General features: G+C 42.0%; 1 protein-coding gene across 3 annotated transcripts; it reads right to left on the bottom strand.

Annotated features, from left to right (window-relative positions):
- Positions 1-12,473: 12,473 nt before the first annotated feature.
- Positions 12,474-22,654, bottom strand: GPR132 (G protein-coupled receptor 132). Of its 3 annotated transcripts, XM_056546623.1 has the most exons (3): positions 22,220-22,654; positions 16,259-16,297; positions 12,474-13,891 (listed from the first exon to the last, which is right to left on the bottom strand). In XM_056546623.1, exon 3 carries the CDS (start codon positions 13,880-13,882, stop codon positions 12,770-12,772), a length of 1,113 nt encoding a protein of 370 aa, XP_056402598.1. In that variant the 5' UTR covers positions 13,883-13,891; positions 16,259-16,297; positions 22,220-22,654; the 3' UTR covers positions 12,474-12,769. The 3 variants fall into 3 exon arrangements, with proteins under 3 accessions (XP_056402598.1, XP_056402597.1, XP_056402596.1); XM_056546622.1 differs by lacking the exon at positions 16,259-16,297; XM_056546621.1 differs by lacking the exon at positions 16,259-16,297 and having other exon boundaries at positions 12,474-13,888; positions 22,220-22,255.
- Between the last annotated feature and the right edge of the window lie 1,839 nt (positions 22,655-24,493).

Genomic DNA, 24,493 nt, shown 5'->3' with positions numbered 1-24,493 from the left:
TACAACTCCCAGCGTGTCCTCACTGTAAGGGCATGCTGGGACTTGTAGTCTTGCAACAGTTAGCAGACAGATGGGAGTTGTGTGGCACTGGCAGGTGAGGGGGGGGGGGGGGGATGTAAATCACTGCAGTGTCCCTGTAGCAAAGTGAGGGCAGCGGGGAGAAAGTATGTCGGAGCCCGAGCGGCAGTAGCTTTTCCTGCTCCATGTTGGAGCTGGAGTAAATATAGTCAATTTTTACGGTCGTTGCAACATTTTATTGCGCAACTGCGACTGTCTCAATTAATAAATACCAGACTAAAGCAAATCCATTTTGAAAAATTTACTACGTAAGCAAGTTAGAATTTTTTTGCTTTTCTTGTTCTTCACGCAAATTGTCGCACGAAAACACACGTAGTCGCAGTTGCGACAATTATAGTAAAGAAAACCTGACTAAACCCCTTGATAAATTCCCCCCCCAATGGAGTTAAGAGACTATGAGGGATATTTATCAAAGTATTTTTCCTGTCTAAATTTGTCGCACAGAAAGTTGCAGTCTAAATATGTGCGACTTTTCTGCGACTTTTGCTCTAGAGGATTTTTAGAACGTGATGCATTCTAATCTATTTTAGACGGAAATGCATTGGTGCTGAATTCATCAAAAGCGACTTTTCAGCGACAAGTTGCTTCGGCTGAAAGTACGCCGAAATGTCAGACCATGTTGCAGCAGGTTTAAATACAGTCTAAAGCATAGATCCCGAAGTCTGTGCACAGAATTTATCAAGAGCCTTGCGACTTTTGATAAATTAGGCGCACAATATACCAGCCTAACCCTCTGTAGTTTGGTCTATATTGATGTGGGACATAGACAGCTTTGATAAATATCCCCCTATATACTAGAAAAAGGCAGCATACAGACCATGGAACTCCAAGGTGGCCTGAAATACAACAATGCAGATTTGTTATGCTTTATAGTGCTTCCTCATTTCTGCAAAATCTAGGTTAATATGAATCCCTAACTGATATGAAGCTGTCTCTTCTTTTTTTCAAGTGCAGGAGCTGAGATATACATTATGAGGTTTTAAAGCATCTACTGAACTATTTCTTATAAGCCATAATTCAGCTGATGTAGAACATCTTAATAAAAGCAGCTGTGTTCAGTCAATTGTTGCTTTGTCACTCTGCATCACTTTGGTGCTTTACCCTGCGGCTCTGCTGTAAGAACTGTATGATGCGCCCTCTGGTGGCAAAAGTATATATGAAAATTGTAACCATCACTAACTGCATCACCATCCATATTCTCATTATAAGAAAAGAGTTTTCCCACTATAGGAAGTTATGGCACACATGTTTTTACTTACTGGCACAATCCTCAGAATGTAGGATCCGCAGCACTTGTTCACTAATTCCTCCTGAGCATTCACACTTTGCTGTGCAGGTGTCTATAAGGCTCAGTTTCCACTTGGTTTTTTTTCTGGCAGTTTTTGGAATAATGCCACTGCAGTTTTTGAGCCAAAGACAGAAGTGGATCCATAAGGGAGGAGAAGTGTAAGTCCTTCCTTTATATGTCCTATTCCTTTTGAATACACTTCTAGCTTTAGTTTAAAAACTACAGTGGCAGTTTTCCGAAAACTGACAGAAAAAAAGTGAAACTTAGCCTCAGGGTGCATGCACACCACGTTTTTGTTATACAGTTCCCGTATACGGTTTCAAGTTAAAAACCGTACGGAACCGGGTGGAAAACCGAATGCATTGACTTAACATTGTGTCAAACGCATCATCCGGTTTAGGCTGGGTTCACATCACGTTTTTGCCATACTGTTTTCAATCAGTTTTTCCAAAAACCGTATGGCAAAAAATACAGATGGAACTGTATGGGAAAAAGTAAACAGTATGAGTTTTTAAACCGTATCCTGCTTTTAAAAGGGCATAATTTTCTGTCCGTTTTTATAAAACAAAAAAAAACACGTTTTGAAAATGTTGTCAATTTTTAATGGGAGGGGTGTTGGGTGGGGATGCAAAAGTGGTCAAACACGGTTTTTACTCTGGTTTAAAAACCGTACTGCAACCACATACATTTTTTTTTTTTAACAGGGAAGTCAATGGGAAATGTACATGTATACGGTTCCATACAGGAAATCGTATACGGTTTTTCCTTTGCACATGCACATTGCCCCTCCCATTAAAAATGGACAACATTTTCAAAAACGTATGGGTTATTTTTTTATAAATACGGACTGAACTGTATGCACTTTTAAAAACAGTACACGGTTTAAAAACGCATACTGTTTACTTTTATCCATACATTTCCATCTGTTTTTTTTTTTTTTTTTGCCACTTTTTTTTTTTTAGAAAAACTGATTGAAACCAGTATGGCAAACATTTGATGTGAACCCAGCCTACCACGTTTTTTGGTCCTGGTGAAAAACTGTATTAAACCGTATAAGTTTTTTTTTTTTTTTTTTTTTAACATGGGAGTCAATGGGAACCGTATGTGCACACGGTTCCATCCTGTTTTCACCATATGGTTTTTGACTTTGCACAGTTTTTTTTTCTTGGAATTTCACTCAAATAAGTGAAACTTAATTCAAAATGGAATGAAAAGTTAAAAACTTATACTTTTTTTCTTAAAAAACTGATGCAACCGGACATCATTTTTCTAACCGTTTACAGGTTGAAATTTGTACACAAGTTTTGATACAGTTTAGTCAGGTTTTGAGGAATCCGTTTTTCATCAAAAATCTGATACGGGAACTGTATTGCAAAAACTTGTTGTGCATGCAGCCTTACACATGGACAAATGTATAGAAAAACTGCTAAAATGTCACTTCACTTTAAGGGGCGCATAGGGACCAAAAAAAAAAGTTATGATATGTCATAATGTCCCCTAGAGTTTCCCTTCATGTACTGACGTTTACTAAAATACTAAATGGTCACTCCAGTATATTGCTTCTTTTTATTCAGTTCTACACATTTAATAGATCTAGCACCACCTTCATTTTGATTGTTCTCCACTTATAGCAGAGCAGAACAACGAAAATGCTGAATGCATATGTGAATGAGGCCTTAGTGCAGTGTTTTCCAACCAGGGTGTCTCCAGCTGTGGCAAAACTACAACTCTCAACATGCCCGGACAGCCAAAGGCTGTCCGGGCATGCTGGGAGTTGTAGTTATGCAGAAACTGGAGGCACTCTGGTTGGGAAACACTGCCTTAGGCTGGGTTCACATCACGTTTTTGCCATACTGTTTTCAATCCGTTTTTCTAAAGAAAACCGTATGGCAAAAAAACGCATGGAACAGTATGGAAAAAAGTAAACTGTATGCGTTTTTAAACAGTATACTGTTTTTCAAAGTGCATACAGTTTTGTCAGTTTTTATAGAAAAAAAAACATACGTTTTTGAAAATTTTGTCCATTTTTAATGGGAGGGGTCTTGGGTGGGGACTTTAGGATTCAAGTGCGCATGTGCAAAGTAAAAACGTATACGTTTTTCCCCATATGGAACCGTATACATGTGCGTTTCCCATTGACGTCCACGTTAAAAAAAACATATGCGGTTGTAGTACGGTTTTTAAACATGGACGTCAATGGGAAACGCACATGTATACGGTTCCATATGGGGAAAACGTATACGTTTTTACTTTGCACATGTGCATTTGAATCCTACAGTCCCCACCCAAGACCCCTCCTATTAAAAATGGACAAAATTTTCAAAAATGCATGGGTTTTTTTTCTATAAAAACTGACAGAACTGTATGCACTTTTAAAGACAGTATACTGTTAAAAAACGCATACGGTTTTCTTTTTTCCATACTGTTCCATCCGTTTTTTTGCCATACAGTTTTCTTTAGAAAAACGGATTGAAAACAAAACCGTATGGCAAAAAAAAAACAAAAAAACGGATGGAACTGTATGGGAAAATGTAAACCGTATGCGTCTTTAAACCGCATACTGTTTTTAAAAGTGCATATGGTTCCGTCCGTTTTTATAAAAAAAAATAACCCATACGTTTTTGAAACTGTTGTCCATTTTTAATGGGAGGGGTGTTGGGTGGGGACTTTAGGAGGCAAATGCGCAAGTGCAAAGTAAAAACCCATTGACGTCCATGTTAAAAAAAACGTATGCGGTTGCAGTACAGTTTTTAAACCGTAGTCAAAACCGTGGTTGACCACTTTTGCATCCTAAAGTCCCCTCCCATTAAAAATGGACACAATTTTCAAAAACTTATGTTTTTTTTTATCTTTTAAAAACAGTATATGGTTTAAAAACGCATACTGTTTACTTTTTCCCAAACAGTTCCATCCGTATTTTTTATTTTTTTTTGCCATACGGTTTTCTTTAGAAAAATTGATTGAAAACAGTATGGCAAAAACGTGATTTGAACCCAGCCTTAATGTTTGCTCTCTATACCTGCACAAGCAATGACATCCAGGGTGGAAATAAGAAGGCTGACTGCAGCATTATAATGGCAGCCGATTAAAACAACTTTATTCTGGACTGTTAGGCCTTGTTCACATGTTATTTTTTCAATCCGATATGTATTTTCATGGCAAAAATCCGACCCACAGATATTTATAGTGGATGTACTGTGGGAGCAACAGCAGGTTCACACAAGTATAAACCCCATTGCCATTTAGTGGGGCTAATCCTTAGTGTTTCCACCCAAAATATTGTAAGTGGCACGTTACTAATTTTCTATGACCACATATGACCCTATTTTGGAAACTACACCCTCCACAGAATCCTGAGCCTTGTTGTGCGTCCACAGAGCATTTTATGCCAACATATGGAATATTTCCGTACTCGGGAGAAATTGCGTTACAATTTTTGGGGGTCTTTTTCTCTTTTTACCTATTGTGAAAATATAAAGTATGGGGCAACACCAGCATGTTAGTGTAAAAAATGTTTTCTTTTTTTACACTAACCGGCTGATGTAGACCCCAACTTTTCCTTTTCATAAGGGGTAAAAGGAGAAAAAGCCCCCCAAAATTTGTAGTTCAATTTCTCCCGAGTACAGAAATACCCCATATGTGGCCCTAAACTGTTTCCTTGAAATACGACAGGGTTCCGAAGTGAGAGGGCGCCATGCGCATTTGAGGACTAAAATAGGGATTGCATAGGGGTGGACATAGGGGTATTCTACGCCAGTGATTCCCAAACAGGATGCCTCCAGCTGTTGCTAAACTCCCAGCATGCCTGGACAGTCAGTGGCTGTCCAGAAATGCTGGGAGTTGTTGTTTTGCAACAGCTGGAGGCTTCGTTTTGGAAACACTGCCATACGATGTTTTTTTATTTTTATTGGGGGGAGGGACAGTGTAAGGGGGTGTATATGTAGTGTTTTACCCTTTATTATGTGGTAGTGTGGTATAGTATAGTGTTTTTAGGGTACATTCACACTGGCGCAGGTTTACAGTGAGTTTACCACTAGGAGTTTGCGCTGCGGCAGAAAATGCCCCGGGTCAAACTTGAAGCAGGAAACTTACTGTAAACCTGCCTTTGTGAATGTACCCTGTACATTCACATGGGGGGGGGGGGGGGGGGGCAAACCTCCAGTTGTTGCAATTTTTTTTTGCAACAGCTGGAGGCACACTGGTTGGAAAACCTTCTGTTAGGTTCTGTTACCTAACTCAGTATTTTCCAACAAGGGTGCCTCCAGCTGTTGCAAAACTACAACTCCCAGCATGTACTGATCACCGAAGTGCATGCTGGGAGATGTAGTTACGCTACAGCTGGAGGTACGCAACTACAACTCCCAGCATGGCGAGACAGCTGTTTGCTTTTTGGGCATGCTGGGATTTGCAGTTTTGCAACATCTGGAGCGCTACAGTTCAGAGACCACTGCACAGTGATCTCCAAACTGTGGCCCTCCAGATGTTGCAAAACTACAAATCACAGCATGTCCAGACAGCAAACTGCTGCGTGGGCATACTGGGTCTTGTAGTTTTGCAAGATCTGGAGGACTACAGTTTATAAATCACTGCAAAGTCATCTCCAAACTGCAGCCCTCTAAATCTTGCAAAACTACAAATCCCAGCATGCCCAAACGGCTGTCTGGGCATGCTGGGAGTTGTAGTTTTGCAACATCTGGGGGGGCCAACAGTTTAGAGAGCACTGTATCACCAGCTTCTGTAGTCTTCACCAGGGAGCCACGAGGGAGCCACACGTCATCGCCGCCCGCTGCAGACGATCAGGTACGCTGCCGCCGCCGGTCACGCTACAGGTTCCCTGTTCTGCCCGGAGTACCGTCGGTGGCAGGACGCGGGAACCAAACTTTAACCGCCCCGCCCCCGATCTGCTATTGGTCGTCGCTTCTTGACGACCAATAGCAGGGATAGGAGGGGTGGCACCCCTGCCACCTAACTCCTATCCCTTCAGGGGGACCGGGGGTGTCTTGGAAACCCCCAATCCACCTAATTTTCCGGTATGACCCGGATCCGCCGAAAATCGTCGGTCTGAATTGACCGTCGATTTCCGGTGATCGCTGGCATGGAGGGGGGTCTCAAGACCCCCCTTGGCATATGCATGGGATGCCTGTTGATAGGTGTATCCATACACCCTACGTCCTTAAGGACTCGGGTTGCAGGGTGTATGCATACGCCCTGCGTCCTGAAGGTTAAAGGGGTACTCCGGTGCTTACACATCTTATCCCCTATCCAAAGGATAGGGGATGAGATGCCTGATCGCGGGAGTCCCGCAGCTGGGGACGCCCACGATCATGCACGCGGCACCCCGTTAGTAATCAGACCCCGAAGCGTGTTCGCTCTGGGTCTGATTACTGTTGACCGCAGGGCCGGCGGCGTGTGATGTCACACCCCCGCCCCCGTGTAACATCACGCTCTGCCCCTCAATGCAAGCCTACGGGAGGGGGCGTGATAGCTATCACGCCCCCTCCCGTAGGCTTGCATTGAGGGGCGGAGCGTGATGTCACACGGGGGCAGGGGCGTGACGTCACACACCGCCGACCCTGCGGTCGACCTTAATCAGACCCGGAGCGAACACGCTCCGGGGTCTGATTACTAACGGGGTGCCGCGTGCATGATCGTGGGCGTCCCCAGCTGCGGGACTCCCGCGATCAGGCATGTCATCCCCTATCCTTTGGATAGGGGATAAGATGTGTAAGCACCAGAGTACCTGTTAGGATCTTTTTACATTTTATAATCCTCCCAGTTCACTGCCCCCAATATGATAAACCACCCCCTGCCTTATGTTAGTTTTCTACCTTGACATTGTTCTGTATTTTCTGCTCTGCCTCAGGTTCACAGACTGGGAAGGGGCGTTACCCAGCAGGTTTTACCCAACAGGTGAGGAAGGGAGAACTTCCTCCCTCATTCTGCTACACACAGCCCATAGCAGTTCAGTGTGAGATGAGTTATGATTGGATAAGGCTGCACCCCCCCTCCCCTATCAGCACTCCAAACTGCATTCCCTGATTTTGGACTTCTGTCAGGCCAGCAGGAGTACAAAATCTGTGCAAGAGATGGGGGAAATGTGCTCTGGACAATTAGGGAGACACCTAGTGGCAGCTTTTTTAAACACAAATAAAATATAGAAAATGTAATTTTTGTAAATAAAGTACATTAGAAAGATTTTTTATTTACCATAAGGAGTGCAATAGCAAAAATTAGTTTTAATGATAGTGACCATTTAAAGTAACTAGTTAGAAATATATGCAGCTGATTTTGCTACTCATTGACTTCAATGGGTAAGAAAATATGCAGCAGGAAATATGCAGCAAAATAAGGCATATGTGACTCTACCCTAAGGGGAGCAAGTTTTTTCAGACATTTTTTAAGTATCACTTTATGACAGCTACACATATCCTGTTTTTGCTAAAATTTCGTAGTCAGAAATTTGTGCAAAAATTAGGTGTACTAACATAAGTAATACTATGTATGTTATAAAGGGCAATATCATATTATGTGGCTTAATATAGCAGTTGTTTCTTTTATGAACACGTTATGGGCAATATAATTGTTATAAAAAGGTATCGCCTATGGATTCAGGGAAAAAACGCAGCGGCCAGATGTTAGCTGCAAGTCAATGGAAAAACGCAAAATGCCATATCCACTTTGCATTTTTCAGTTTGCCGTTTTTTTAATCTTTTTGGCGTTGTAAGCTCCTTGGCAGTTTTTCAAAATTGCAGCATGTTGAGCCTATGAAATCGTGGTGTTTTTCTCCCATAGAAGTCTATGGAAGTAAAAAATACACCAAGAAAAACGCCATGTAGGTTTTAACTTTGGCAGGTGGTTTTTATTCTTTTTTGGACTTAAAGGGGTACTCTGGTGGAAAACTTTTTATTTTTAAATCAACTGGTGCCAGAAAGTTAAACAGATTTGTAAATTACTTCTATTAAGTACTTATTAGTTGCTGAATACTACAGAGGAAATTATTTTCTGTTTGGAACACAGAGCTCTCTGTTGACATCATGACCACAGTGCTCTCTGCTGACATCTCTGTCCATTTTAAGAACTGTCCAGAGCTGTATAGGTTTGCTATGGGGATTTTCTTCTGCTCTGGACAGTTCTTAAAATGGACAGAGATGTCAGCAGAGAGCACTGTGGTCATGATGTCAGAGAGCTCTGTGTTCCAAAAAGAAAATAATTTCCTCTGTAGTATTCAGCAGCTAATAAGTACTAGAAGGATTAAGGTTTTTTTAATAGAAGTAATTTACAAATCTGTTTAACTTTCTGGCACCAGTTGATTTAAAAAAAAAAACGTTTTCCACAGGAGTACCCCTTTAAGCGATCCAAAAAAGGCATGGAGATACCTTTTTTTTTAATAAAATTAGGGATGGAAAAAAATTGTATTTAATGAAATTAACAAATTTAACAACATTTTTATTAATTTTTAAACAGGAATCAATTTATGTGGGCGGGCAGGGAACTAATAATGGAGCCGACCATAAAAAAAATGTAGAAAGGGGCCATTGAAATGTAAAAATAATATATATTTTTAAAAAAATTTTTTATTAGTAATGTATTTTAATAATGTGTTTAATAAAGTGTGTGCGTGTGTGTGTTATTAACTTTTTTCCTGTAATAATAGACAGATCGCACCGGGTGTTACTTCTGACACCCGCTTCGATCTTCCTATATAATGGATAGTAGCAGGCAGCACTGCCGCTTTTCTCCACTCCCCTGCACTGTATTCTGCGATGTGAAGTTCTTCACATAACAGATTCATGTTTCCTGCAGAGAACTGTGATTGGCCAGATGGTTCCAGCCAATCAGAACTCTCTGCGGGAAATATGAATAATAGGTATATACACGGCATATTCTACAGACCATACTACAGTGAGAGCAGAGAAGAGCGGCCGCCCGCACCTATACATTATACAGGACGATCGCAGCGGGTGTCAGGTGTGACACCCACTGTGATCTGTCCTTAACTGCAGCTACTACTGCTCCCACCATGGAGCACACTCTGCTCAATGCTGGAAGCTGTAGTACCTGCATTAATAGGCAGATTGCAACATGTGTCACTTCTGAAATCTATTGTGATCTGTCTATTAATACAGGTACTACAGCTCCCAGCATGAAGCAGAGTGTGCTCCATGTTGTGAGCAGTAGTACCTGCAGTTTAGGACAGATCACAGCGGGTATCACTCCTGACATCCACTGCGATCGTCCTTCATCCTTCTGAGATGCGAAGTGGCTTTCTCCTGCCCTATGCATCTCTGCACAATACTCGGGGGCCGGCCAATGATGTGAATATAAATTCACATCACTGATTCATATTTCCTGCTGAGAGCAGTGATTGGCTGCCACCATCCGGCCAGTCACCACTCTGGGTGGAAAATATGAATCAGTGATGTGAATCCTATTCAAATCACTGGCCGGCTGGAGTTCAGAGCAGAGATGTGAGCGCTATAGAGAGCTGCTCCACATCTCTACAATATAAAGGATGAATTTTTTAGGTAGTACTAAGTAGTAGTACCTGTACCTATAGACAGATCACCCCGGGTGTCACTTCTGACACCCGGGGCGATCTGTCTATAAGTACAGGTACTACTACTTAGTACAGCCTAAAAAAATTTAAAACTAAAGAAAAAAGTAAAAAAAAAAACACACACACTTGATTAAACACATTAGTAAAATACATTACTAATAAAAAGTTTTACTAAATGAATTATAAAAAAATATATAATTTTTACATTTAAATGACCCCTTTCTACAAAAAAAACCAAGTTGAAACTTAGCCTAAATGTATTGTTTTGAAAAAGTCATCATCCATAAAGCAGCAGTTCTCTACATTACTATTGTCCCTATCAGAGATGAGGTTGCAGTGGTTGTTTTTCCTACTACTGTCTTTCTGCTCAGACAGTGATCTATGAGAAATGAGTTTGTGGTGGTGGAGTTTTCTAGTACTACACTTCTGCTCACAGTGATCTTTCAGAGATAGGGTTACGGTGGTTAGTTTTTCTGTTATTGCACAGACAGTAATCTATCAGAAATGAGGTTGGGGTTTATATAACAAACTACATATATTCAAAAATAAAGGGGCAGACCAGTAGCGCAGTTTATAAAACATTTATTTATAAAATATAGTTGAAGCATCAAAAACACAATATTAACAAAAAAAAAAAACAACATAATCACATCACTGATGTGTTTTTGACCTGCACAGTCCTTGAGTATGAGAACTGTAAGGCCCCATTCACACGTCGGAATGTAAAAGAAATTTTGCTTGTAAATTTTTTTGTGACAGATTTCTGTTGTTTTCTCATAGCGGAATTTTCATTGGAAACACATCTGCCACGGAAGTTCAGCTTCCAGCCTTTTCAGAAACAATTAGTTCAGACTTATTTGTGGAAATACATCTTACAGTACAGGACGTGTTTCGGCAGTGTATGCCTTCCTCTGCTGTTAGACAGGCATACACTGCCGAAACGCATCCTGTACTGTAAGATGTATTTCCACAAATAAATCTGAACTTATTGCATCATCTGGTGAGTGCTGGGATCCCTTTCTTATCCTATTGACTATCTCATCCACGAGCACCACCTCTACGTCGAAGTGCCGACAAACTATCCATACCACTGTTTTCAGAAACAATTGACATGTCAATTCTTTCTGCAGAATCCACTCAGAACTGCATTGCCGTCTGTGGAGTCTGCATACATCCGAGTGGTCCTAGCGCCAGCTTGTTCTGCTGGCACACTGCAGACATTCCACCAGCAGAATTCCACTGAGGAATACCGCTTGCAGCAAAGTCCCATTGCTTTCAATATGATTCCTTTGCTCTGTACTGTAGAATTTCCGCAGTGAGATTCCGCTGACAGAACATATGTCTGCTCAAAAAAATAAACATGTTCAGTCTTTGGACAGAATTCCACTGGGACTACATTGGCATCTATGGAGATTGCACTGTATATGCTGTTCCATCGCCAGCGCCGCTGCAAGCGGTCATTCAGCCAGTGGAATTCCACTGGATGTATATCTGTGCCCCTTTCTTTTGAATTGTTGTTGTTGCTGCAGAATCTTGATTTAGTGAACTTAGACTGGTTCTCATATTGGGCTGTTTTAGCTGGCTGTGCTATATTGGCACCTGTACTAATAGACAGATCAGACTGGGTGTTACTTCTGACACCTGTTTCGATCTTCCTATATAATGGATAGTAGCGGGCAGCACTGCCGCTTTTCTCCACTCCCCTGCACTATATTCTGTGATGTGAAGTTCTTCACATAACAGATTCATGTTTCCCGCAGAGAGCTGTGATTGGCCAGATGGTTCCAGCCAATCAGAACTCTCTGCGGGAAATATGAATAATAGGTATATATACGGCATATACTACAGACCATACTACAGTGAGAGCAGAGAAGAGCGGCCACCCGCACCTATACATTATACAGGACGATAGCAGCGGGTGTCAGGCGCGACACCCGCTGTGATCTGTCCTTAGCTGGCTGTGCTATATTGGCACTAGGATTGTCTTTGTTATGAGGTGGTATAGTTTGCTGCATTATATGGACACTATGACATTCTTATAAGGATTTTTATCAGAGTACTGTGTCTCTTTTCTATTGGCTAGCACTTTTATGGGATTGTCTATACAGGGCAATGGGCTATAGTTGACAATGCTGTAGGACTACTGTGACTGACAGTGGTATAGTAATTGTAGCACAGAATCCTTGAAGGGGTACTCCAGCGCTAAGACATCTTATCCCCTATCCAAAGGATAGGGGATAAGATGCCTGATAGCGGGGGTCCTGCCACTGGGGACTCCCGTGATCTTGCATGCAGCACCTCGTTACAATCAGTCCCCGGAGCACGCTCGCTCCAGGTCTGATTACTGGCGACCACAGGGGCCGGAGCATTGTGACATCACGGCCCGCCCCTGTGTGATGTCACGCTCCGCCCCCTCAATGCAAGCCTATGGGAGGGGGCGTGACAGCTGTGACAGCTGTCACACCCCCTCCCATAGGCTTGCATTGAGGGGGCGGAGCGTGACGTCACACGAGGGCGGGTCCGTGACGTCACAATGGGGACCCCCGCGATCAGACATCTTATTCCCTATGCTTTGGATAGGGGATAAGATGTCTTAGCGCCGGAGTACCCCTTTAATACACTGTCACATCAAGATACAATTTTCCAGGTTCATATACACACCTTAAAAATAAGTCATCTATCAGACCTTAGAATTCTTTCACTTGGAATTTATTAAAGGTGAATTGTGTAAGGAAAACGAGCAGTGATGGATATTTACATATTTGCTGAAAAAATAAATAACATAAATAAAATAAAAATTATGAGCATCACAATTATTTTGTATTTTTCAACAGTCCACCATTGGATCAGTCTCTGTCCTGCAGTATATCTGTTATCCCATATCCACTTTGTGAAGAATACTCTTTGTCCACGTGTATATCTCTAGAATTGTGGGTATGTGGAAAGGTACTGTTATTGATGGACAGTTGTCTTCTCCAGCCCTTCATGGCTCTACAGAAATCTTTCCTTACATTTTCACTAACCAATACATAGATGAAAGGATCTGCCACACTATTTACCGTGACCAGGCAAAGAAATATAGAATAGGCCGTGTATATCTCCTCTTCAAAATCACAGAAGTTTTCTGAATTCTCTTTTAAGTAGTAAGCAATACCCCGGGTGAGCAACACAAAGTGATAAGGAGCGAAGCAGATCATGAATATAATTATGATGGTTATAGCTAGATACTTGACTTTGGTCTTCTGCTGATTGGTAAAACTACAACTTGTCTCGATCCTCTTTTTTATCACAGAGTTGGTAAAAATCAGCGTTGCTAGAGGAACTAAAAATCCAATGATGAACCTAGCAACATAGAAATGAGCGATGTGTGACGGTATAGGCAAGGTTTCAAAACAAGTGGTTTGGCCATCCGTTTGCTCACCATCACTGATAATAAAGACTGGGGAATGGATAAGTGCCACCAAGCAGCAAAGAACCACAGTGACCAGTATAGCAATTTTTTGTCTCCTGACCCCCCTGGACTCTAGGGCATATTCCACGGCCAAGTAGCGATCCACAGAAATGCAACACAAAAGCAAAATACTAATATATATGTTGTTGAAAAAAATATATCCTGTAATTTTGCAAGCCATTGCTCCCCATTGCCACATATGGTTGTTTTTTACATAGATAATCCAAAGTGGTATTGTCCCGAGGTACATGAGTTCACTCAGGGAAAGACTGAACAGGTACACAGCCAGCACGTTTTTACGCCATATTTGTAAAAATGTCAGCCACAAGGTCAAAATGTTAGCCGGAACTCCAATGACTAGGACAATACTATAAAGTATAATGACAAAAATGGCGCTATCATCATAGGGTGGATGGCATTGTTGTAAATCAGTCGAGGAGTTAAAAGAAGCCATCATTGTAGCATTAGAGTCCAAGGTAACATTGCTTCCTGCAAATTCTCGTTTCATTTTCGGCTACTGGAAATAAAAAACAAACAAAATTAGGTTAGAGCACAGTGTTCTGATGTATACAGGGGTAGTCATATTAACAATATTAAAGGGGTACTCCGGTCCTAGACATCTTATCCCCTATCCAAAGGATAGGGGATAAGATGTCTAATTGCAGGGGGTCCAACCGCTGAGACCCCTGCAATTTACGGCCCAGAACATTTCAGAACAACGGCTGTGCTAGGCTTCGGAGCGGCAATGGTTGTCACACCCTCTCCATTCATGTCTATGGGAGATGCAGAGATACAGCGTTTTTTATCTCCATATCTCCCATAGAAATATATGGAGGGGGCGTGTTGGCCACAACTTCGGGCTCCGTGCATGCAGATTATGGGGTGCCCGGCAGGAGATCGCAGGGTCCCAGCAGTCGGACTCCCATATGCCCAGCATTCAAACACTTATACCCTATCCCGTAGATATAGGATAAGATTTCTAGCAACAGAATACCCCTTTAGAACGACTGCACATGATTAGAAACATGACTGTTTTCTTTCATATCTGTCATTGGGTCGTGTCTGGTATTAAAGCTAGGCGCCACTGAAGTAAATTGGGCTGACCTGCAATACCATAAACAACCTGTGAACAGGTACTGCTTACACTGCACAGTGATACTCTATAATGTCCTTCATACTTCTACTGCTTCTGATGGTGTGTATAAAGATATGCAGAATCAGGATCCCCTTTTCTGTGTGTGCAGTGTATAGGAGTCATCATAGCTTCTAGTCTACACACAGTAGGTCAGGGAAAACTCAAAATTAGAGATTGAGCGTACATTAGAGATCATTTAGTCAGCTTCCTACAGGTTTCTATGGTTTATGTGACTGCTGTAAAATATACTTTATCTCTAAATGCTGTTAAAAGAGCAAATGAGTCAACATGGCTATCCACATGATCAAGAATAGAAAAAAATAAGAGAAAGAAAAACTAAAATCATAAAAAAAGGTAGGAGAAAAGAAATATGTGTCAGTATCTGACATTAATTAGTAAGAAAAAATGTAGGTGACACAATTCCCTTAAAGGAAAACTGTCAGCAAGTTCACCCACACTAAACCCAATGCACTGGGTTATAGTGTGGGTGAACAGGAGTTGATACAGGGGTCACTTACTTTTTTTTGTCCAGTAGCCATCGAGTTATGTGTCTGTAAAGTCCCTTACTTCTGTCTATAATATGCGCTTCAAGGTGGGAACCCCGCCGCCCATCTGCTTCAGCCTCCCGCACTGAAGCTTCTAAGCCCGCCCCCGTTTTGTAAATATTCATTATCTTCAACTCCACGTCCTAGCGACGTGGAGTCACATATCCCCTGAGCGCGGCGCTCTGATTGCAGAGAGTGCATGACGTGCAAGCTCAGCTTTTTTTTTTACTATTGTTCCTCTGCGCAGAGCCACTCCCTCGCTACCCCCTCGCTACACCCGGAATTCGGGGGTAACGAGGCTTCAATAGCTGTACACTCACACCATCGTGCTCATGCGCGCTGCAATCAGAGCGCTGCGCTCAGGGATATGTGACTCCACGACGCTAGGACGTGGAGTTGAATATAATGAATATTTATAAAATGGGGGGCGGGCTTAGAAGCTTCAGTGCGGGAGGTACAGAAGTAAGGAACTTTACAGGCGCCAAAAAAAGTGACCCCTGTATCAACTCCTGTTCACCCACACTATAACCCAGTGTATTGGGTTTAGTGTGGGTAAACTTGCTGACAATTTTCCTTTAAAGGGGTACTCCGGTGGAAAACTTTTTTCTTTTTAAATCAACTGGTGCCAGAAAGTTAAACAGATTTGTAAATTACTTCTTTTAAAAAATCTCAATCCTTCCAGTACTTATTAGCTACTGAATACTACAGAGGAAATTATTTTCTTGTTGGAACACAGAGCTCTCTGCTGACATCACAAGCACATTTTAAGAACTGTCCAGAGTAGGAGAAAATCCCCATAGCAAATATATGATGCTCTGGACAGTTCCTAAAATGGACAGAGATGTCAGCAGAGAGCACTGTGGTCATGATGTCAGCAGAGAGCTCTGTGTTCTAAAAATAAAATAATTTCCTCTGTAGTATTCAGCAGCTGATAAGTATTGGAAGGATTAAGATTTTTTTATAGAAGTAACTTTCTGGCACCAGTTGATTAAAAAAAAAAAAAAAGTTTTCCACCGGAGTACCCCTTTAAGTCTCAGTCAAACAAAAACCTAGACATGGGATTCTGATCAAGCTTGTGAAACTACAAATATGTTTTTCTCATTGTTTCAAATTCTAAAAAGTGTTAAAGCAACCACAAAGCTCAGATGACTTATATAACTGTGTATCTACATGTGCGATGTCTTGTATACATTACTCTTCTTACATTTACTTCTTACATTTACTTCAGCCTTGGTCCTCATACCTGAGAGAAAATAACACAGATTTATTTGCATGAAAAGACACAGCATCTATCCAAGCTTTATGTATACACTACAAATGTGTGATTTCCACTGCAGATGTCTAGGCGGTAGTCCAGCCCTGTCCAGATCTCCCTTGGATATGGACTCCACCATGTAAGTGGAGGGTGGGGTGGTGCAGTATACAGATAAAATGAGTCCCTGATGTTGCCAAACAAAAAAAAAAACAGGGATATCAAATTGCTTCACACAACTCAAAATGTGGAGCATGTTTACCAAATTTATTTTGAAAGTTTTACTCTACTGGCTATTTACCACTTTACCACTGATGTTACTTTAAATGGGAAGTTAAAAACTTTTTATATGTTGTACATCTTGGCGAAACATTAGCCTTTCTAATATACTTAAAAATGTTTTATAGAAATCATGTCATATAAAAAATAAAAAAAAGACCACTAGGCGTCCCCATACCATCCAGAACATAATCCTGTCTGGCTGCAGCATCATCTTTGTCCCAGCTGGGACAAAGTCCAGGAAGTGGAGGCAGGATTAGCACTCTGTGCTCACTCCTGTCCTATCTATTAGACTGCAGCATGAAAACAGAGAGGAAGGGGTTACAGAGCAGTTTGCATTGATGAAGAGACCCAGCACAGCACAGCAGACTCGGGGACTCGGGGAGGAAGGGAATGCATAGTGTGTGAGGGTGGGTTCAGTGCTTGCCTTGGACTTGCCCCTTCCTGAGCAATGGGTATAAGAATGAGTGAGCAGCAAAACAGAGGGATTTGTGAGCCAAATACAGAAGGTCGATACATAAAAATGACATGTAAAGCATCTGCATGACCTACTGAGTAAAGATATTTAAGCACTATTTGGCAGCACTAAATCTAATCATTTGCAAAATGTTTTAATATTTCTGTTGTTAGACCTTTTGGTTCTTTTACAGCAAAAAAGCTACAAAAATTTGCCCAAAAGAACTATAGAACTTTCTGACAGGTTTGTGCTACTGTGCCAATTATGGGTAATACAGGGTGTTTATTTCCCGATGACTCTGCTAATAACATTTTTAGGAAGAAAATAATGGGATGTACAGAGAGAATCGGGGGATGTACAGTCAAGGTCCTGTTACTGATGTTAAAAGGGAATCCACATTTTTAAGTTCTAGGCTGCTGAGGAGTGCAGCTTGGCACGTCTCGTCACTCCCTCTCTCTGCCCCTTCCCCTTGACAGACATATAGGGCTTGAATAATACATGAGCCCTGTACTGAAATCCTGTGACTGCATTGTTGAGGCCAATGGGAGTCAGCGCCTGCAGTTGACAATTTCACTGTACATGCGCTGCTGTTGGCATTCATGGCGCAAGTGCAGGATTTCAGTACGTCACTCAAGGAGGGAAGAAGGAAAGAATAGGTGTAACTGCTTGTAGCTCTTTATAGCTTGGCACAATCTTTTAAACATTTGAATGTGGCCAGGGGTCAGGTCCTGGGGAAAAAGTGTGGGAAAGCACCCAATATTTCCACTTAATGGGAACAGTGTTTCTGCTGTGGAAAAAGTGCAGGAACTCCGTTTCCATGCGTTCCTGCAGGACGTAAGCCCTGAATATGGCACTAAAAAAGTGATTTTATAAATTGTAGATAAATCACCAGCTACATCAGGGATACCATGTCATGTATTTCCCTACAGTATTTTCAACACTGTGGTCAGTTCTAGGCATCATTTACAGCAGACAGATTCTCTCCAGTACTAATCTGCTATGTTTTTTCATTGTGTAGTTTACTTTGTTGCACTGCAGTGCTAAGGCGCTATGACTGCCTTTCCAGTTTAGATGCTTAAAGGGGTATTCCGGGCAAAAACATTTTATCCCCTATCCTTTGGGGATAAGATGTCTGATCGCGGATGCCCACTGCTGAGACCCTCTACAATCTCCCTGCAGCACCCGCATTCTATGCGGGTGCTGAAACTCCAATTTCGGAAACCTCCGAGTTTCCGAGACTGGGGATGTGACGTCACGCCATGCCCCCTCCATTCATGTCTATGGGAGGGGGCGTGACGGCCGTCACGCCCCCTCCCATAGAGATGAATGGAGGGGGCGTGGCGTCACGTCCCCAGTCCCGGAAACCCTGAGGTTTCCGAAACTGGAGATTCAGCACCCGCATAGAATGCGGGTGCTGCAGGGAGATTGTAGAGGGTCTCAGCAATGGGCATCCGCGATCAGACATCTTATCCTCTATCCTTCAGTAAAGGGGATCCTGTTAATTTGTTTTATCATTATGTTTTTTTTATTTTGCACTGACATTTATTCCAGCCTTGGCAGCAAACTAAGTCAGAGAAGACCAAGGAAAGACCAGACTAAAATTAGTTCTGCAATATTCTTGGGAGGTCTGCATTCTGATTGCGCATTTATATTTGTGTTATGTTTGTATTGCACTTAGATTATTCACATAAAGGTCATAAATCATAATATGAAAAACAAGCAGCAGTTTCACAAAATGTTTGCATTGGCGAACGTCTCTATTATAATAATATTGTGCTAAGGAATTTTTAAATCTCCCATTATTTATGTATCTAGCATATTATAAGCTATTATGAGAAATCAGAGCAACGACACAACAGAATTATTTGTACTCAGGAAGTCACAGCACACTTTTATAGGTCTAGCACTGTCTACAATTTCCAGAAGTGTGACTTCTTGCGGTATCAATTTATGCTGCTGTGTTATCAGTGTTAGATACAAAAAATTACGGCACCAAAAAAATATTTGTCGTGTTATGAACCACAAATTATTAATACAATATGCTGGGGGTCTGTATGCAAATGTATCAGTATAGCTCCATAATTACTTATGCTAACAAAAAAGAAAAAAACGAGAGCAGTTGCTACTGAAAGATATTAATAAATTTAATGATGCAAATTCAATTAAAAAGTCACCACATGTGACTAACAAAGTGGAGAATACTTTACAAAGAAAGATTGTTATTAAAGCAATATATGAGATGTAGACAGTTACAACCATAATACGTGGGTGAGACAGGTGTGAGCTATGGGTCATAGTCACTGTCCATAGGTAAAAATGAGGTGAAGAGAGTAAATGGAGGCTCTATATGCAGTGTAATGAACGGGAGAGAACAGATACGTCCACCCCTGGTTAGGTTATGGTGACCCACTAAAGCCTATCATACACACTGCACACTGTATAATTGCCAGAAAGTAATAACACCTCACTTACCCATAGTAACGCCTGTCTGCACCGTCCCAACGTACGTTTCGTCACCTGACTTTCCCAAGGGACTCTCAGAAAAAAATGCCGCTCAGAAATTCCGAGTGCTATTGCTTTTAATCGAATTCTGCCGCACCCTACATATGGCAGAATTCCGGCAGCAGAAATCCTCATTACGGCCTCTACCTAAAGCATTGACATGTCACAATGCCATGCTGTCTATGAAGCGGTCCTAGAGCAGGCATGTTCTGCTGGCGCACGTTATTTGCGGAGTGTCCAACCCTGTTTTCCGTGCGGACATTCTGCAAATTCATGGGGTAGACATAGGCACCTCTAGGGCTGGGCACTCCTTTCGAAGATCCTTTATAATGTATGATAAAGATCCAATCCAATTTCCTCCAAAATAGGTAGAGTCAGAGAGTAAAACTTCTACTTTATTCCCATAATGCAACGCGTTTCGCGGGAGTTCCGCTTCATCAGGCAACTTCTACTTTATTCCCATAATGCAACGCGTTTCGCGGGGGTTCCGCTTCATCAGGCACCTGCCTGATGAAGCGGAACCCCCGCGAAACGCGTTGCATTATGGGAATAAAGTAGAAGTTTTACTCTTACCTTGGTTTCAAGCGCCTCTCTGACTCTACCTTTTTTGGAGGAAATTGGATTGGATTTTTATCTGTGAAAGGTGGAGCGGCTGCTGGAACTCTACACTTTATGCACTCTGATCCATGGTTGTACTTGGACACAGTACAACCCTTCCTGGTAAGCGCATATCTACATTCTGCGTTACCTATACACCTTGCGGTATCACACTACGGAGCGCTTCCTGCTCTGTTTTTTTATTATAATGCATGAGACATTTCGTGGCAGGGAAAATAGTTTTAATTTGCAACTTTTAAATGTTAGGGCTGGTTAATACTTTCATTAGCTTTACATATGAGCACCTGGCACATGCAGGGACTCTTATCTTCTCACTGGGTACATGTGCACATAGCAAGCTGAATAAATGGCAGATTGATATTATAGAGAGTAATTTACCATCTAGATTAGTATTCCCTTATCTTAAAGGGGTTATCCAGGAAAAACCTTTTTTTTTAATTATATATCAACTGGCTCCAGAAAGTTAAACAGATTTGTAAATTACTTCTATTAAAAAATCTTAATCCTTTCAGTACTTATGAGCTGCTGAAGGTGAGTTGTTTTTTTCTGTCTAAGTGCTCTCTGATGACACGTGTCTCGGGAACCGCCCATTTTAGAAGCAAATCCCCATAGCAAACCTCTTCTACTCTGTGCAGTTCCCGAGACAAGCAGAGATGTCAGCAGAGAGCACTGTTGCCAGACATAAAACAACAACTCAACTTCAGCAGCTGATAATTATTGAAAGGATTAAGATTTTTTAATAGAAGTAATTTACAAATCTGTTTAACTTTCTGGAGCCAGTTGATATATAATAAAAAAAGTTTTTTCCTGGATAACCCCTTTAAGATCAGGGAATACTAATCTAGATGGTAAATTACTCTCTATAATATCAATCTGCCATTTATTCAGTTTGCTATGTGCACATGTACCCAGTGAGAAGATATATATAAAAAAGTTTTTTCCTGGAATACCCCTTTAAACTCCCAGCATGCCATGGCAGCTTGGAAATGTAGTTTTGCAAGAGCTGGAGAGTCAATGGTCGAAGAACACTGATCTAGAATAGTGTTATCTAACCTGTGTGCATCCAGCCAAAGGCTGTCCAGGCATGATGGGAGTTGTAGTTTTGCAACAGCTGGAGGCACCCTAGTTTGGAAACACTGATCTAGAATGTGGGCAGGGTAAGGGCCCGTCCTCTTTCTGAGTAATACATTGGTGGAAAACTACAGTAATGCCTATGAGAAATGCTAATTCACCGAGGGGAACTGTGATAACTGTCCTAATTGTCTGAAGCATTGTTTCCCAACCGGGGTGCCTCCAGCTGTTGCAAAACTACAACTCCCAGCATGCCCGGACAGCCTTCGGCTGTCCGGACATGCTGGGAGTTGTAGTTTTGCAACAGCTGGAGGCACCCCAGTTTGGAAACACAGGTCTGAAGTAATGAATCTTTCTACACAAGTATTATACAGTGAATACAAATACATTATACTATCTCAATACTAGCAACAGAAACATAGAAGTCATTTTTCTTTGTACGTTGCATATGTTTTATTACAATAGTGATCCTGTATGTAAGCGTGCATGTAGATAGATGTGGGCGAGCATTCTAACCGCTTCTGCCATGTGGCCAGTATATGAGGCAGAGCTGGGTTTGCTTTTTGGCACACCCCAATATGCTATTTATGGCTTTTCCCTGGGCTAAAAAAAAAACCCTAATGTATTATTTTAATCCCTGGATTACACACAAACAATTTGCAGCAATAAATTCCTAATTTGAGTTCAATAGCTAAAATTAGAATCCAGCTATAGACCGTATTTGCACAGTCCCAGGTTTGCCCGTGGAGTATCACAGAGTACTGGGGCAAAGTAAGATTTTTTGCTAGATTTTCCAATATTTTTTTCAATTGTCCACCAGACTCCAGAATCTCCAAAAATCTTACCGTAAAAATCCCCAACCTTAAGCAGTCCCCAGACTTGGAAAGTAATTCTCTGCTACATCTGCATATGACTGTTAAGTGCATAGGAAAGCTTCTTAAAGAACATTACAATGCACAGAGAGTACATGTATTATGAATGCATACCTCCTTCGGAGCCTGTAACATTTCCCTTCTTCTTCGTTTGATTATTTTCTCTCCGTACTGTGTTACGACTTTGTTCCTACAGATCTCGCACTTGTTAACACAACAGGAAGTTTCTCAGCAAAGTAGACGTATTGAAAGGCTGCTCATAGCAGACGATGAATAGGACTTTCCACTTTGTCATTTGATGAACTCTCAAGCCTCTTTTTTTTTTCTTCTCTCTCTGTGGACGTTCTTGCTCGATTTTCCATTGCTGGATATGTATTTATCTTCTCTACGAATTCTGAGATTCACACATAGTGCCAAATGTTGAACTTTCAGTCTCCTCCGAAATGTAAAATGAAATGAGAATTTCGTATATAAAAAAAGGTCATGGGGAAACAGACATTGCCACCACCCAGCCCACTGCTCTGGTGAAGAAAACTTCCATTACACTAAAAATACACCTGAAAACCTATAAAAACATCTACAAAGTCATCTTCTTCTGACTACTATTCATGTTAGACAGATTTGTAAATTACTTTTACTTAAAAATCTTAAGCCTTCCAGAGGAAGTTGTGTAGTTCTATCCGCAGTACTTTCTTCGTGTCAGGAACAGTCCAGAGCAGGAGAGATTTGCTATGGAGATTTGCTCCTGCTCTGAACAGTTCCTGACATGGACAGAGGTTTCAGCAGAGAGCACTGTGGTCATACTGCCGGAGCAGTAGGTCGTGACCCCTGACCGGAGGAGCAGTGGTCGGAGCATTGAAGTGGGGCAGTACACAGACATACAGCCCTCCAGCCATACACTGTATATGGCTGAAGGCTGTATGTCTGTGGGGGAACTATACTGCCAACCTAATGTGGGGAAACTATACTGCCAACCTAATGTGGGGGGAAATATACTGCCATCCTAATGTGGGGGGAACTATACTGCCAACCTAATGTGGGGGAACTATACTGCCATCCTAATGGGGGGGGGTAACTATACTGCCAACCTAATGTGGGGGGAACTATACTGCCAACCTAATGTGAGGAAACTATACTGCCAACCTAATGTGAGGAAACTATAATGCCAACTTAATGTGGGGAAACTATACTGCCAATGTAATGTGGGGGAACTATACTGCCAACCTCATGTGCGGGGAACTATACTGCCAACCTAATGTGGGGGAACTATACTGCCAACCTAATGTGGGGGAACTATACTGCCAACCTAATGTGGGGGAACTATACTGCCAATCTACTGTGGGAGAACTATACTGCCAACCTAATGTGGGGGAACTATGCTGACAACCTGATGTGGGAGAACTATACTGTCAACCTAATGTGTGGGGAACTATACTGCTAACCTAATGTGGGGGAACTATACTGCCAACCTAATGTGGGTGAACTATACTGCCAACCTAATGTGGTTGGGAACTATACTGCCAACCTAATGTGGGGGGAACTATACTGCCAACCTAATGTGAGGAAACTATATGGCCAACCTAATGTGGGGAAACTATACTGCCAACGTAATGTGGGGGAAACTATACTGCCAACCTAATGTGGGGAAACTATACTGCCAACCTAATGTGGGGGAACTATACTGCCAACCTAATGTGGGGGAACTATACTGCCAGCCTAATGTGGGGGAACTATACTGCCAACCTAATGTGGGGGAACTATACTGCCAAACTTATGTGGGGGAACTATACTGCCAGCCTAATGTGGGGGAACTATACTGCCAGCCTAATGTGGGGGAACTCTACTGCCAACCTAATGTGGGGGAACTATAGTGCCAGCTTAATGTGGGGGAACTATACTGCCAACCTACTGTGGGGGAACTACAACCTAATGTGGGGAGAACTATACTGCCAACCTAATGTGGGGGAACTATACTGCCAACCTAATGTGGGGGGAACTATACTGCTAACCTAATGTGGGGGAACCATACTGCCAACCTAATTTGGGGGGAACTACAACCTAATGTGGGGGAACTATAATGCCAACCTAATGTGGGGGGAACTACAACCTAATGTGGGGGAACTTCAACCTACTGTGGGGGAACTACAACTTAATGTGGGGGAACTATACTGCCAACCTAATGTGGGGGAACTACCACCTAATGTGGGGGAATTATACTGCCAATCTAATGTGGGGACACTAAACTGCCAACCTAATGTGGGGGGAACTATACTGCCAACCTAATGTGGGGGAACAATGCTGCCAACCTAATGTGGGGGAACTATGCTGCCAACCTCATGTGGGGGAACTCTACTGCCAAACTAATGTGGGGGAAACTATACTGCCAAC

This window comes from Hyla sarda, chromosome 11 (genome assembly GCF_029499605.1).
Source record: "Hyla sarda isolate aHylSar1 chromosome 11, aHylSar1.hap1, whole genome shotgun sequence".
Taxonomy (NCBI): Eukaryota; Metazoa; Chordata; class Amphibia; order Anura; family Hylidae; genus Hyla; species Hyla sarda.
This window is presented reverse-complemented; position numbering and strand designations above follow the sequence as displayed.

Bases quoted from the DNA above. Each gene is read 5' to 3' on its own strand.
- GPR132 (XM_056546621.1), bottom strand. From the start codon at position 22,240: ATGTTACAGGCTCCGAAGGAG. The intron at 13,889-22,219 runs GTATGCATTCAT...TATTTCCAGTAG, and splicing joins TGTTACAGGCTCCGAAGGAG to CCGAAAATGAAACGAGAATT.